The sequence below is a fragment of the Protopterus annectens genome, chromosome 1.part0 (assembly GCF_019279795.1).
Source record: "Protopterus annectens isolate FY-2018-M chromosome 1.part0, PAN1.0, whole genome shotgun sequence".
In the NCBI taxonomy this organism is placed as follows: domain Eukaryota; kingdom Metazoa; phylum Chordata; order Ceratodontiformes; family Protopteridae; genus Protopterus; species Protopterus annectens.
In genome coordinates, this window is record NC_056725.1 from 1,177,523,751 (window position 1) to 1,177,540,722 (window position 16,972).

Consider the following 16,972-nt stretch of genomic DNA (forward strand, 5'->3'; position numbering starts at 1 on the left):
GGTGAGGCATATTTGTATTAACCTGAGGAGAAGTCGTGGACAATAATTAGTAAAGAGTTGAAGAAACGTATCTGGCATCGAAAGAGGGCAAGACTTAAGTGTGATAAGGTGATATTTCCAATAGAAAAATGAGGTTTAGGATTACCTGATTTGAAGGGATATAGAGATACATAGTTAAGGCCCAGATGCATAACTCAAGCAGAAGGTTATAATTCAGAGTAGAAAGGGATGATGATGAAGCAAGGGGGAAGGTTCAAGAAATAGAGAGTGAGATTTTGGATACAGACCCTTAAGGGGAATAATAACAACTATGCAGAATGTTATGCACATAAAGTAGCGGAACATGCTCTAACAACTAAGTCAACACGAGAATGGAGAAAGGAGATTTTGCCAATAGAGTTGATTGCAAGTAGGGGTACAGAAAGTAGGCCAGAGGCTGCTGGAGTTTACTGGAGAAAACTGACAAAGGAACCAAGATATTGGGAGCAAATAACTAGAGAGGGAAAGGTAATAGAGTGGGATGTTGTCTGTAAGATGTCTGAACTGCTCTCTAGAGACTGCCTACTCTGTCAGTTATTGATATCAGACTATAGGCAAAGAGAAAGGCATAGGAAAATTTTAAGTAAAAGGCCTGCTCTGGTAGAGTTTCTAACTGAATATAGAAGAGAAGCAAAGCATCTGTTAAAAAAGGAATGATTACTCTAAAATATTGCATGATAACGTTAAGAATCAATCCGAACAGGTTAGAAAAGATCGAGAAGAGATACTGGAAAAAGCAATTTACAAGAGAACAGTTGGGGAACATATGTATGGCTCCCAAGGGGAACATATGTATGGCTCCCAAGTATGCAGCAAAGTCCAGAAGATTTAGGATCTTTGCTTGGAAGTGTTTGCATAGGTATTTTTATACCCCAAGCAGACTTCAAAGAATTTTTCCTCAATAGCAATTGCTGGAAGTATGATGGGGAAGAAAGAAGTAACTGGGATAAGATGTTTGGGAGTGTAATGAGTTGGAAGATTTTAAAAATTCCCTGCATATTACTCTGTCAGAAATATTGGGTGAGCAATAACTAAGGAAATGATTCTTTCGAGACTGGACACAGAATTTGAATTGCTAGACATAATAGGACCATATTAAGTTTAATTCTGTTGTCTTGACAAGAAATAAGAACTTGAAAACTGAAGTCAAAGTCAAAACCAACTTTAAAGAGATAAAAGACCTGAAAGAGGGATCTTTAGAAAAGGAAAGGAGTAAATTACATAGAAATAAATGGAGATTGTGGGAAAAACACATGCAGAATAATGTTCAGGAGGGGGAGTGGGGTGTAAAGGAAGGCAGTAATTCAGGAATTGATGTAATGTTGCAATGATAACAGTAACAAAGAAAGAAAAGGTATGTGAGGTATAACATATATAAATGGAAAAATTATTTTCTGTTAATGTATGTTTGCCTGTGTCTTAAGTAATAATTTAATAAAGGTGTTTTAAAAAAAAGAAAGAAGGCAAAACTTATTTTCTATACAGAAAGTCTTACATTAGCTAAAGCAAAATTCAAGAGACTTTCAAAGAATAACATAGAAATTGATATTGTCCCCTAAACTAAATTCTGAAGTCAGACTGTAGACAGGAACCCAAAATTTGATCTTCGTATCCCGAACAACATTTAAAAAAATCAGAAATTGGAAATCCTATACAGGGTATAACGCTTTATAAAAGCATATTCCAAAACTGCCCTCGCCTCTACCTACCTCTTATCTGCTGTCTCTTCCCACACTCGGTCACTATATTCCTTCATAGAGCAGCGCTGGTGGTTACTACATTTACATAGTTTACTGAGACTTTATCATTGTTTCATAGCCTGTGGTCACTACATCTACATACAAGTTTACTGAGACTTTGTCATTGTTTTATGTAAACATAGTTATCATGAAGAACCTTGTTGTGTATTAACTTCAGTCAGTTAAATGCATGCCTGCTCTGTAAAATAGTAGGACTGCTTACTAAGTTGCTGCTGTTTCCTTTTGCTTGACCAGTTGACTATACTGCATATGCCAGGTATTTAGTCTCAGGAAATGACAGTAAACCTTGTTTTATTTGCATGTCTTTGCTAATTGCTTTGTAATTGCACTCAGTTATAAATTGACCTGAGGGTGGGGTATCTGTATAGCAGAATGTATTGCTAACCGCAGTGTTGTCTCCTCTTACACTCAAGTCACTATTTCCCTTTACAGAGCAGGTACAGATCATATTTTCTTATATTTCTATTTGTTCTAAGACTGTAAAATAGTGAAAAGATTTTGGTAGTGTTATATTTGTGATAATTTCACTCAGATCGGACAACCTGTATATTTTTATAGTTAAACGCAGTACTGTTTTGAGGTTGAATTATTCTAAGTGATGATGATATATTGTGCCATCAGTGTAGCTGCCTGTATTGATAATTTGCTGGATGCAGCTGTATATTCAAACGGCATTACTGTGGTTCTCTATCAGGATACTTTCTGATAAAACTACTTTGAGCTTACATGCATACACCTTTTTTTTTACCATCCCTCTACTCTCATATTTCCCGTATATTCTCTTGCTCTGACTTACTGTGGTCCTTCCACCATCTTCTTTTTTGTATAATAAGTACTAACTCTATTGCCTCAATATAATTTTACAGCTTAGTAGAGTTTATTTTTTCTTCCTTTCATTTCACTACATCTACATACAAGTTTACTGAGACTTTGTCATTGTTTCATGTAAGGATAGTTATCATCTCATAATATTAAATGTGAACCTAAGAAGCATCCTAAATAAAACTCATGAATTTCATGCAACTGTCACCCAACACTCTCCCGAATTAGCAGTCCTAACAGAAACATGGCTAAAAACCCACATACCGGATGGTGAAATTCTAACCCATGGTTATAACATGCATAGACACAACAGGATTCATAAGCAAGGCGGCGGTATAGCTGTAATATATAAAAATATCATCAAACTAGAAAGATTTCAAATCAACCCCCCAGACTTCTTGAATTCTGAAATTCAAATCACCTGCCTTCAACCAAACTCCAACAAACACATCATTATAATAGCTATTTATATACCCCCAAGTAACAACCCAGGTGTTATTGAAAACCTTCTTTGTTGCTGTGCCTCAACTTTTAGTCAAGAAACAATAGTAATGGGGGATTTCAACATGGACCGATACACCTGCTTCTCGAAAAATCCCTCCTATTTTATTAACCTCCACGGTTTCTGTCAAATTATACAATCCTCTACCAGATTTGACAAACACAGCAAAAAAGAATCAATCCTAGACTGGACACTTACAAACAAACCTTCTCTATGTCACCAATCTGGCTGTCTTCCTGACAGTCTAAGTGATCACCTAACCACTTACCTTTTTAGGCACCGCATTTCCCTACTAAAAATATCATTTACAAACTTGTCCACAGCAAAAGACATTTCTTCCCTGAAGTCTTCAAATCCCTCCTGCAACGATGTGACTGCTTCCCTTTAAATATCTACACCTTGACTCGGCTGTTCATTATTTCAATGACAAATTCCTCAGTATCCTAAACAACCTAGCTTCACTTAGAAAGACCTAGTCTGACTCCAAGCACATACCATGGCTTACCGATGACACCAAGCAGCTCCTCAAACAGACAGATTATGGTCCCTATACCACAAGACCAAAAATCAAGACCCCCATTCTTAACTACCATCAGTTACACAACCTTGCCAAAAAGCAAATCAGGCACAACAAAAAGCTATACTGTACAACAATGCAATGAGGACACCAAAACAATCCTTAGACATTTTGGGGAGCCATCAAACAACTTCTAAAGCCTGGACAGATCATAACAGCTCCAACCACAACAAATTCCACAGATAGCAGTGTCTGACAATTTAATTCACACTTTATCAACTCTGTACTCTCCCTAGATAAAACAACAGTAGTACCCCCCTATCTATTCCTAATCAATTTTACAGAACCCTCATTTCCTTTTCAGTCAAACCAATTTAAACTAATGCCATCAAAAAAATCTTTCCAAACTTAAGCCCTCGTCCCTCGCAGCTGACCAACTCCCCAATGAGTTTTTAAAACTAGCAGCAGATACCGTCTCCTACCCTATATCTCTTCTCATAAACCATTCCATTGCTGAGCAGTACATCCCAAAACTCTGGAAAGTCTCTTATATCATCCCTTTTCACAAAGGCGGCTCCAACACTGCATTGTCAGACTACAGGCCAATTGCCTTCCTCCCTCCCATAGCCAAGATTCTTGAAAAATGTATACACAGGCAGCTCCTCAAATATCTGCTAAGCAATAATCTTCTATCTGCATCTCAACATAGCTTCAGACCTAAACACAGTGTAACTACTGCCCTTGTTAGTTTTACAAACTCAATCAACCAGCTTAGAAATGACAACCAGCTAGTCTTGTCTATCTTTCTTGATATGTCTAAGACCTTTGATACAGTATTCCACCAAAAGCTACTAAATGAGCTAGTTTCCTTAAACCTAACCTGGCCAGCCCTCTTCTGGTTTCTTAACTACTTAACTGACCACCAGCAGGCAGTTAAGTGGCAAAATGAACTCTGCACCCTATTACCAGTCTCAGTAGGCATACCCCAAGGCTCAATTCTCACTCCATTGCTCTTCACCATATTCACCAACAGGCTCAGCACAACCACCCAGCATGCAACCATCATTCAATATGCAGACGACTCCTCCGTCATATGTTCAGCTCCCTCCCTACCAGAACTCCTACAAACAACCAAACAATCTTTCCAAGACATTGAAAAATACCTCTCAGACTCTCAACTCATACTCAGGCCATATAAAACAAAGCTTATGCTCTTTACTAATAGCAAAGGCCCTGATAGCTCTCCCCCCTTCGCCATCTATTCAGCCAGTAAAACTAAAATTAAACCTGGCCAGCTCACCAAAATTAGAGTCACAATTGACAGCAACCTAAATTTGACAAACACCTCGCTCTATCAAAAAAGGTTACATTAAGCTAGGCTTACTATACAGAGTCAAGCCATACCTAACCAAGGCCACTAGACATTCCATAGCTAGGACCCATCTGCTCTCTACCCTTCTATATGCCTCACCAATATTCACTAATCTCATTAAATCAGATTTAAACAAACTGGAGTCTTACTATAACAAAATTGCAAGATTTGCACCTAACCTACCTTACAGATGACATCACTGCACAACACTTCATAAACTCTGTTGGATTGAACTACCCAGTCTCTTGTCCCTCAACCAACTAACTTTCATTCATTCCATCTTCCACCACCCAGACAACTGTCCAGCACTCAAGAGCTTAGTGCAGCCCTACTCAAATGCAGGCCACTAAGATCCTCCAACAAACTACTACTCAAAGTAATTAAATCTAATAATTGTTATGGTAACTCTCTATTCTCCCACCACATATCTAAGTCCTGGAATTCTATGCCACAGACAATACTAAATTCAAGCAGCACATCCAAATTTAAACTACTGCTTAAGGAACACCTAACCAAAACTGGCTTTGTTCCTGCACTAATCCAGGCTGATCATTCTGTTCTTCCTTGTTCTTACAACCAAAATCTCTCTTCCCTTACTAAATTTTAGCATCCAAACTATCTCTTCTGTTATAGAATTCCAATTTCTGTCTACCTATCTCAACCTCAGTACTGCTCTTGTTTTTATCTACCTATCTCAAGCTTCCTACAGTTTCATCATATTCCCTCCTTCTTGTACCTCACCTCATATTGCCTTAGCTATCACTGTTTAGACAAGTAGCACTAGCTTAGCAACAATCAGCCATATTCTAGTTCATGTACCATACACGTATATCATAAATATTTACCACCAAAACCATGGTATTGATCTTCTGATCAGTCATTTCTCTATGATAGTACAATTTACTATCTATATTTACCAAAGCTATGTATTCTTGATTGTTATCGATTTCTTATATTGTTTGTAATGTGTTTTTGTAATGGAGCTTTTCTCCCTGGCCTCCGATGAAAAAGGGCCACTGGCCCAGTTGAACATCCCCGGTAAACAAATGTAAAATAAAATAAATAAAAATCATCACTATTTTTATAGCGCTTCTATTCTCGCCATTCTCAATATGTCGCTAAAAACAGAGTTTAAATCATGCTATAAGTTCACACAACCAGTTCAACTTACTATACCCATCACTGTACTGTGCTACAGTCTCTAAAATGGATTGAACTCCCTTACCATCTTAGCTTTCTACACCTCATTACTGCCCACAAAATCATATATAAACCTACTGCCTGTCCAGCACTCAAATATTTCCTCTATTGCTACCTACCTGAACGAGTCCTTAGATCAGAGGGCAAGCAACTTCCCTCTAATCAAGATCTAATAAATCAGTAGGATAAAGCCTTTACTCTGATACAGCAGTCAAATCATGGAACATTCTACCAATAATTATCAGAGCAAACTGTAAATAGCTTTCAGACTCGTACTAAAGCAATTTCTAACTAAATCATGTATCTATTCCTGCTTTAAACCAGACTAAAGTTCATCTCTTTACCATATTTTATCATACCTATCTTAAACAATTTTAATAATAGATATTCTAAACTCTTCTCATCACTCATAATATAACTTTTGTCTAACTTTTCACTTGCCCTACCCCTTTTCTATATATTGTATTAGTATCATTCATGTTATACTAAACAGCGGTAGCGTTGTTACCTCACAGCAAGAGGTTCTCCCGTTCAATTCTCGGTTTGGCTTGGGAGTGCCTTCTGTGTGGAGTCTGTATGTCCTCCCAGCGGTTGGGTAGCTTTCGAAAGACATTCGTGCATAAATGGGCTGCCTTCGTTGAAGGTTGGGCATCGAGCACTTGGCACCTCAGCGTTTCATAAAAATCTACTGCCAATCATTAGCGGACCGGAGTTCCGCTGTGGTGACCCCTTACCGGGAAAAAGCCGAAAGACAAACAACAACAACAACATGTTATACAAAACCTACCTTCTAACGCATTACTTTTATACACTTTCTCATCATACTTTATCATTCTCTCATTTCTTTTTTACTTATGTTTAATATATCCTTTAATAATGTAACCAGCTTTCCTAAAATCGTATTATGGGATCTGTAACATTGTGTTTAATACTTTAATATTTTTTTCTGTTCATTATATGAAACATGTTTATTTGGAGCTTTTCTCCACTGGCCTTCATTGAAAATGGGTGCTCTGGACCGAGATAGACTTTCTCGGTAAACAGATGTAAATAAATAAGTAACTAAGGAAGTAAACAAATAAACTGTGTAAATTTTTTGTGTTACTAATGCAAGATTATTAGAGTCTTTTATGAGGTTTTTATATACCCCTTCATTTCCAGTTAATGACCATTTCTGTTACACTATCTAAACTGCTCATTCTCCTGTTAAGATTATCACAACAAACCTAGAGTTTCTCAAGACATGCATCTGGAGCGTTTCTCCCTGGGCTTCCACTGAAAATTGGTTTTGTTCCAAGTCAGACTTTCCTGGTAAACAAATGTTAAATAAAATAAAATGTGCCGAGACATTTTCCTTCCTGTTGTTGACTGAGCATAGACAGCTCTTCCTGGATATGAGAAATAAAAGGTGCAATATTTGCTTGGATATTTAGTGTATGATGCCAGTATACCCCTCTCAGTGCTGCATCACTGAGAAAGTTGGCCATAGTAGGATTTCTCAGATAAAGTTCTTTAGATATGACTTAAGGGTGTTGGGCATTATGCCTCAAAACCAGTTGTTCAAATGGCATTTCACATTAACAAACTAATATGGCTTTCAAACTGTGAAAGAGAGCACATGCTTTTGAGAGGAACAAATCCTTCCAAACCCCTTACTCGGGAGCTATGTTCTCTGCACTCTTCCACTTAATATATAATTCACTGAACCTTAATGGAAAGTGAGATGACTTGATGTATAAACAGTTGACTAAAATGCACCGCCTATCCATTGTTTAACAGTAGGTCATCGCTCCAGTTATCTACTTGTCAAGACTGAATGGCAGAGATTCTTTTGAAAATCCTTATAACTGATGTTTTAGCACAGTGTTACCTAATACCGTAAGAAAATACTCAAAAAGTTCCTCATTATTTAACCAGTTTAGCCTGCTACTGTAATACCAGTTATAGCTTGAAGAAGTAATCGGAATATTTCTTTCTTTTTTGTTTAGCCAGAGAAGTTTAGCTGAGATAACAGAACTGATCCACACTGCTTTCCTGGTACATCGAGGGATAGTAAACCTTCGAGAGTTACAGAATTTGGATGCTTCAGTAAAAGATATGCAGTTTGGAAATAAAATGGCAGTCCTGAGTGGAGACTTTCTTTTAGCCACTGCCTGTACAGGTTTGGCACAACTGCAAAACCTTATGGTAAGTAGTTGTTCATTTTATATAGCTTCTGTTTCATAATCATCCAGTTGCGGACTTCACTTTATATTTATTATTTATGCTTTACAGATCTTTTAATGGAAAAAAGTGAGTCATATGTAGGTTAGATTTAAGGGTTTTTTTCCCTTGTGGCTTCCCAGATGTTCATCGTGTTTCACTGTTGCAGTCATTACACTTGGGTTATCCTACTGGTAGGCCACCCGCAGTCGGCCTGAGTTCCAAAGTCTTGGTCCAGCGTTGGTTGCTGTCGCCTCTTCCCTGACATCAGTGCGCCAGGGGTATAAAAGTAGCAACCGACCCCATTTTCTCCAGTCTTTCTTGCCGCGCGGTGCCCGAAGCAAAAGCAGTTCGCAAGTGCCGGTCGGCCGACTCCTGAGATTTTCAAAATTGAGTTTCAGAACCGAAGTCTTCAGTAAAGCTAAGTACCCCGTTGGGGAAACTTTTTCTTGCTCCAGACCGATGTCAGTAAAAGTTAATAATTATATTTCTTGTGGGAAGCAAATACCTCATAAGGACTTTCACTCTTACTGTATTCCTTGCCTAGGCCCTGACCACGACGTTACTAGTTGTTGGTTTTGTGCTAGATTCAATAAACACACCATTAAACATTGGTTTGATTTTGCTTTATATTATTTTGGCCGAAGGTTTAATTACACAATGCCATCAGAACAAACGATGACTGGAATTTATAAAAAACGCAACGACAAAGAAAAGGACAGGCATCCGAGGTCCAAAACTGACGACGAAGCCTCTTCTAGGCCAGTCGCCGGTTCTCAGTGAGGTGCTTTCGCAGCCCCTGACACCCTCTACCTAAGAGCCACAGGCTGTAACCGACAGCCAAGTGGAGACACTGAGGCCTGTGGAAACTCAAGGTATTGGGCCTACGGAAACTATTCCCTCAGATGGGTCCGGAGCCGCTGAGCAGGCATCGGCTTCTGAGGGTGTTTTCAGACCTTCACAGCTTACAATTAAGCCCACTACAGCAGCAAAGGCAAAGTCAAAAACACCATTAAAGACAAATAAACAAGTACCGCATTCTCCAGAACAGTCATCCATGCCAAAGAAACAGATGCTTAAAATGACCGAAGACCTAATTACTTTAATCAGGGGTTCCCATCCCCCTCCTGACAAAAGGCCTAGGCAAGACACTAACTATGATTCCTCTGACCAGGTTTCCATTTCCTCTGATTTCTCTTCTGACCAGGGATATTCTCTCCCTCCCTATGAGGACTCTGATGCAGAAGAGTCCATACCTTCAGCCTGTCCACCTGAGGATTATTCTTTTGGGGAAACCCTGCACACCATGAGGGAGCATTTCCATTGGGAGAGCCAGGATTATTCAGAATCCAGGAAAAGGCTCGGAAACTTCCTTTTATTGCCTCAGCACAGGCCCCTGGCTATCCCCCCTGTACTTGATATTGTTGAAGATGCTTTTTCTGAATACAGTCTGTCTCCTGATTCTTTACTCCCTGCACTAGTCAAGCCAGACAGGTACTGCAGGGTCCCTGACTCTCATAAATTTCTTTAGAAAAACCCCGCTGCAGACCCAGAAACTATTTCTCAAGGTCCTAAAGGGGTTAAGGCTTTCACTGCTAAAAATCCTGTTCCCTCGGATAGGGATTCCAGAGCTCTGGACAGATGGGGGAAAAAAAGTTTACACTTCTGCTACTTTAGCTGTAAGAGCTTTAAACTGTCAGTTTCACATGCTTAAATATCAACAGTACCTCATGTCATTGTTAAAACAGAAAATGGTTTCAAATACAGAAAGTCCTGACAGTAAGGAAATGCAGTATTTATTGCATGCAGTTGAACAAGTGGGAAAGCATACTCTGCAATGTGGTTTTGATTCATTAGAGGCTTCTTGTAGAGCCGCAGTTACAGGCTCTGTTATTCGAAGGCATGCTTGGTTGAAAGAACAAAGTTTACCTGACCATGTTAAAGTAAAATTATTGGATGCTCCATTACAGCATGATACTTTGTTTGGTGTTAAGGCAGAAGAGGTGTTAAAGAAAATGGAGGATAAAGCAAAGTCAATGCAGACGGTGAAAGATTTCTTGCAGGTTCAACCACCTAGATTTAGCAGAAACTGGCCTTCAAAAAATTGGTCCTTTCCAGTGTCAGGCCACAAAGAGGCAGATACAGATGCCCAAGAGGCAGATCTCAGCACCAAGGCTCCTACAGACCTAAACAATGGGGTGCTTCAACCCCAAAGGAGGGGAAGACAAATCACAACCTTATAGGAAACAGTCCCAATGACTTCCCTCTACAAATGCCAAGCACTTACCTTTTGACAGCACCCCTAGGGGGAAAGCTAGCACTTTTCTCAAAAAATTGGCACATGATCACCCAGGACCAATGGGTGCTGTATATTGTTTCTCAGGGTTACAGGTTCCACTTCCACACACTTCCAAAACCAAAAGTTATGCCAGACCTGCCACAAAACCAATGGGCAGAGGCAAAAAAACAGAATGCTGCTCTTATGGACATGGGAGCTATTTATAAAGTTCCACAGCAAGAACAGGGACAAGGATTTTACTTAAGACTTTTCTTAGTACCCAGAAAGGACAAAAGCTGGAGACCAGTACTGGACCTGTCAATCCTAAATACTTTCCTGGATGTTCCAAAATTCAAAATGTTAACACTACAGCAACTTCTGCCCATGCTGGGCAAGAAGGCTTGGCTAGTTACTTTGGACCTCAAGGAGGCATACCTGCATGTCCCAATCAGACAATCTTGCAGAAGATACCTCAGATTCATAGCAGGCTCAATGCACTACCAATTCTCTGCACTGCCCTTTGGCTTATCTACTGCACCCAGGGTCTTCACAAAATGCCTGGCACCAGTAATTGCATTTTGCAGACAAAAAGGAATTCAAATATATCCCTACTTGGATGACTGTCTCATTCAAGCAGAGAGCAAGGACATTTTTCTAAAGCATCTTGCATTTGTAAAAAGATTGCTAATTTGCCTAGGGTACACAGTAAATGAAAAGAAATCAAAACTAGTGCCCTCTCAAGAGATAATATTCCTGGGTGCAAGCTTAAATACAACTACCCAGATGGCTTATCTCATGCCAGACAAACAAAGGCAACTGACTCATTACTTTCAAATGATGGCAACAAAAACCCAGCTCCCTGCAAGAAAAATTCTGCAGGCCCTGGGCTTCATGGCATCCTGCATTCTACTAATTCCATATGCAAAACTGCATATGAGGAAACTACAATGGTATCTAAAAAGTGATTGGACTCAGCATTGTCACAGTCTGGAGACAGTCATAACTTTAATTCCCTGCCTACAACAGGAGTTTCGATGGTGGTCCCAAGCCTGTCACCACAACAAGGGACAGCCTTTCACCTTACCCACTGCCAGGCAGACAATAACAACGGATGCATCGGATTATGCCTGGGGGGCACATATGGCAGGAAAATGTATTCAGGGCACGTGGCCCAAGGAACAAATGCATCTTCACATCAATCAAAAAGAGATGCTGGCTGTACAGAATGCCCTGACAGCTTTCAAGGACCTAATACAACCAGGGCAACTATTAATAAAGATGGACAATACCACAGTTATGTGGTACATAAACAAGCAAGGGGGCACACATTCCTACCCCCTATGCATACAAGCCATGACTTTGTGGAACACAGCACTGACCTATCAAGTACATCTGCAGGCACAATTCCTGCCAGGAACAAAATATACACTGGCAGACGAACTAAGCAGAAATCTCATGGATCCTCATGAATGGAAGCTAAATCCACAAGTGTTCAGCTTGATAACGAGGAAATGGGGATGCCCAGACATAGATCTTTTTGCCTCCCCTCACAATTACCAAATAAGAACTTATCACTCTCTTACCAAGGTGCTACTAAAAGTCAGACAAGAAAGGCCAAAAATTATTCTGATTGCCCCAGACTGGCCACGCCAGCACTGGTACCTAATCCTAAAGAGTTTGTCTCAAGGCCCAGCTTGGCTTCTACCTCAAATTCCTCATCTTCTGACACAACAAAACAATCAGATTCTGCACAGTCAACTCAGAACCTTAAACCTGGCAGCATGGCAGATAATGTAGCCACTCAGACTGCACCTCTCTCTAAAGCTGTTATGGATGTCATTTTAGAAGCCAGGAGGCCCAGTACTAGGAAATCTTATGCAGAAAAATGGAAGAGATTCTGTGCTTGGAACCAGGCACAAGGGCTTGAACCATTTGTCCCTAATATACCTCAGATTTTACAATACCTAACTGAGATGCTGGACAAAGACTTATATTTCTCATCTATTAAAATCCATGCTTCTGCCATTTCAGCTCATTACAATACGGAACCTCTTATTTTTTCACATCCTCTACTACGACAGTACCTCAGAGGGGCAAAAAATATAAGACACCCAAGAAGAGCACCAGTACCTACTTGGGACCTCAATTTTGTTTTAGAAAAACTCACACTGCCTCCTTTTGAACCAGCCAGCACAGCTGATCTAAAATTCTTGTCATGGAAAACTGCTGTGCTCCTAGCAATAACTTCAGCAAGAAGAGTCTCAGAGTTACAGGCATTAATGGCTGTGGAACCTTTCCTCATTTTTCATCAGGACAGGGTTTCTTGTAGGACAAACCCCAACATTCATGCCAAAAGTGGTCTCCAATGTGACCTTAAACCAAACCATTCATTTGCCTACTTTTTACCCAAATCCCCAGAATAAAGGGGAGAGACTTCTGCACGCTTTGGATATACAAAGACAGCTACGATTCTACTTGGACAAAACAAAAGCTTTCAGAATAACTGAGCAACTGTTTGTAGCATATGCTGCAGGATCACAAGGAAAGCCTATTACAAAGCAGACAATCTCGAAATGGATAGGACACTGCATCCAGTTCTGTTATGCACAATATGGCAAATCAGTGCCTAAGGGCATTAGGCCTCATTCTACCAGCAGCCACTTCAGCAGCTTTTCTCAGAGGAGTACCAACCAAAGACATTTCAAAAGTTGCAACCTGGAGCTCAGTGCACACTTTCACCAAGCACTACCACTTACCTCTCTACTCTAAATCCAGGGCAGGCTTTGCCACTGCAGTTCTGCAGGGCCTGGTAGCCTCTCCAAATCCAATTTCGACCCAGCCACCCAACCTCAGCTTTGGGATTCTACCGAAGTGTAATGACTGCAACAGTGAAACATGATGAACATAGTACAGTTGTGTACCTACCATAAATGTAGATGTTCGAGTGTATTCACTGTTGCAGTCCAGGTTACCCACCCACCATCCTTCTTTATTTTTCATTGCTGGGACTTTTCTGTACTTATCTCTATACTACCTATGTGGGGTATTTGCTTGTAGATGAAGGAAATGCTTATAGTAATACATGCATGTCTTTTGGGCATACTTTTATCTTTCCAGCCTTCCTTTCTGGGGGCAACTGACATCTGGGGCAAGAAAAACTGAAGAAAATGGCGTTGGTTGCTACTTCTATACCCCTGGTGCACTGACGTCAGGGAAGAGGCGACAGCAACCGATGCTGGACCAAGACTTTGGAACTTGGGCCGACTGCGGGTTGCCTGGCAGCAGGATAACCCAAGTGTAATGACTGCAACAGTGAATACACTCGAACATCTACATTTATGGTAGGTACACAACTGTACTTTTCAGCACTTGCTCATGTGCATTTATTTTTTTAAACTTGGCCAGGCTTTCTTCAGATTAGATAATTTGTACAATTACATTTCTATTTCAATTGTAGTATCATTGCAATATCTTTACCTTCAACAGATCCAGGTTTGCCAAGTACTATGAGGTAAGGGTGTTCAGCAAATACAAATGTGGAGTTTAATGATCTTTCCAACAGCATCAACCCAAGAACTTAAGGGCAACCTACAACTTCCACCGTGCTGTAGCTGTTTTCTCCCTCTCGCTCTCTTTCTTTTTGCTGCAGAACTTTTGTCTTACAGTTATAAGAGCCATATGTGCTGATATGGAATGCTGAGTACTGTATGCTTTGCCTGTCACTGGCTGAGCCTCTGGTTAACAGTGCAGTCACACAGCCACTGCTGATTAGGCTATGCAGTCATTTCCACTGCACCAGTAAATAAGCAGCTGCACTTGTAATTCTCCCCAGATACATGCACATTTTTGTCTGAGCTGATGGAGTAAATATTGGAAAACAGTGGTCCTAACCATAGTTTAAAAGTAACAGATATTTGATCTTTAAGAGAATTATCCGCAGTGCATGGACAGTTTCATACTCCTTCAGCTGCTTGTTTAGTTACTCTGTTAGTGTTCTGATCTTGAGCTGCCATAGTCAGAGCTTGCACTGTCCCCCTTAACCTGTGCCACAGTTGCAAGGCACACCCACTACCAGAATCCCAGTTTGAGACACCCATAGAAACATGATTAAATACATGCAAAGAAAGAAAGAATTAGGATGAAGATAATAGTTATTGTCTATTTTACTGTCCACAGCTGGCATTTCTGCTGTAATGATGGCCAATGAGTTCCTCCAGCCACAAGTGGTGAGGGCAGGTAACATATATCTGTATTAGTAGACCCCCATTGGAAAAAAGTGATGTGATGAAATGGTATGACAAATGCACACATATTTTTTATGTCTTACATTAAAGGCCTTTCCCCATTTGGTAGTCATTTGGGTAGAATCTTATGCTGTGACCACAAGCTCACATAACAGAAGGGAGGCAAAGAGGCAGAGTAGCTTACTTGTGTGTCAGAAGTTAAATTTTTGTAACATACATGTAATAAAAATACTCCAGTTCTCTGGAGTTCAGAGCCAGAGCACCTGGTGTAAAGTTAAATACTGAATAATAAGTGGCCAAGATACAAATGTCTTCCAGTGGCATATTTTGCTGCCACTAGCCATGCCCTTGATGGAATGTTTCTTGATAGATCATATTAATTAAAAGATGGCTTTGCAGTTGTTAATGGAAGACAGTGCAGTTACCTGTCCATTTAGAAAAGGTCTGTGTTTCAAGTGCCACAATCTTGTTACCAAGATCAAAAGTACATGCCAGTCAGTCATCCAGAACTCAGATGCAAACATGTAACTGGAAGTGAACTTCAAACATATACAAGAAACATTTCCTTCTGGAACCTACCATGCTTAGATAAATACCTTGTATGAGTGAAGTGAAAGTTGAGATACCACTTTTTGAAAGAAGCAAGTATTGGTCATGAGAAATCACCTCCAATCATTATGGTACACCAGGTAGGGATCAATACACAAATCATGAAGCTTGCAGATTCATCTGGCAAATGTAATGCCCTCCAGGGAAAGAACCTTGGTTTCATTGAAACAGCTGACTCAAAAGGAGGTCTTTAAGCAGAAGCAGTCTGATGTTCATATCTCAGGGAATGGAAAGGTTTTCATAGGAAAATGGAGATAGAAGACATGGTTCAAAAACTGATTAATAAGTGTGTTGATCCAAAGTACCACCTTTTATCAAATCTTGATATGTTGAGATGGCAGAAGTGTGAACTCTGAATGTGGAAATGTGAAAAATGTGAGATCCAACAGACAGTTGACTCAGAAACACACAGAAAAAAAAAATAATTTTAAAATAAACTGTGCTGTTACTACTCTGATGCTTACTGTGATGGATGAAGTCTCTCTTTTAAGACACAGTCTCTTGCTGGCTGATTCTGCTGATCAAAAAAGTCTGGTTGATTGCGTTCTGATCCAGTCTGTTGCACAGAAAGCAGAATATATACACTTGGATGAGAATATGCTTTGCAGCACCTGTCTTTAAGAGCAGTAACCAATATTATTTATAATAAACCACATGTACTTCTGTTACAGCTTCAGAAAATGTTCTACTTTACTTCTCATATAGTACAGATGATGTGAGAGATATAACATTTACCTCAGGACAAAATGTATCCCTACCAATACCCCTAATATAACTGGATTTAATAAGGAATTTATATATATATATTTAGTTAAACACACACCCTCTTGGTTTTGGAAAGATACTGCCTTGATGACGCAAATGCTGACACATCTGTTCTTGTGCAAATGCTGATAAGTAAACTGTCTTCAAGGAAACACCTTGTGGATTAGAAAAGCATATTTTTAAACTTTCTTAGAAAAACATGTCCTGTTGTCGGTTCTTTAAAGAAAGCAAATTACATTCTTGTCATGTCTGTAAGAAGTCAGCTTTCTTGATGTGTGTGTAATACACTCATAAGCAAGTTCCTTATTTTTTAAGCCACAGTCATTTAGTATGGATGCTAATCACATATTACTAAACTCTGTTTCTGCATTTAAGCAAGCTTTATCTTATTCCTTATTTATGTTGCATATTTGTAGCAAAGTTACTTTCAACCTTAATATATTGTTGAGCATAATCTTACAATTCCCTTTCTATTTTTTATAGAAAACACATTAAGAAACAAAATCTTTAGTCCTCTTTTGATACAAGTCAATATGCAATTTTTCATAGTTAATACAATGATTTATTACTACTAAAACTGAATGTATTTAACAACTTTTTCTTAGAACTCGTTGCACCTGTTGAATTAACTCTTTACTTTTCAAAAACTAAGTGCTACTGCA

At 39.5% G+C, this 16,972-nt stretch overlaps 1 protein-coding gene across 1 annotated transcript in view; it reads left to right on the plus strand.

Annotated features, from left to right (window-relative positions):
- Positions 1-16,972, plus strand: part of PDSS2 (decaprenyl diphosphate synthase subunit 2) — a 1,587,149-nt gene that overhangs the window by 821,968 nt on the left and 748,209 nt on the right. Inside the window, exon 3 of the mRNA XM_044069781.1 lies at positions 8,201-8,399. Coding sequence (XP_043925716.1) covers positions 8,201-8,399 — 199 coding nt within the window. The remainder of the gene's footprint in view (positions 1-8,200; positions 8,400-16,972) is intronic.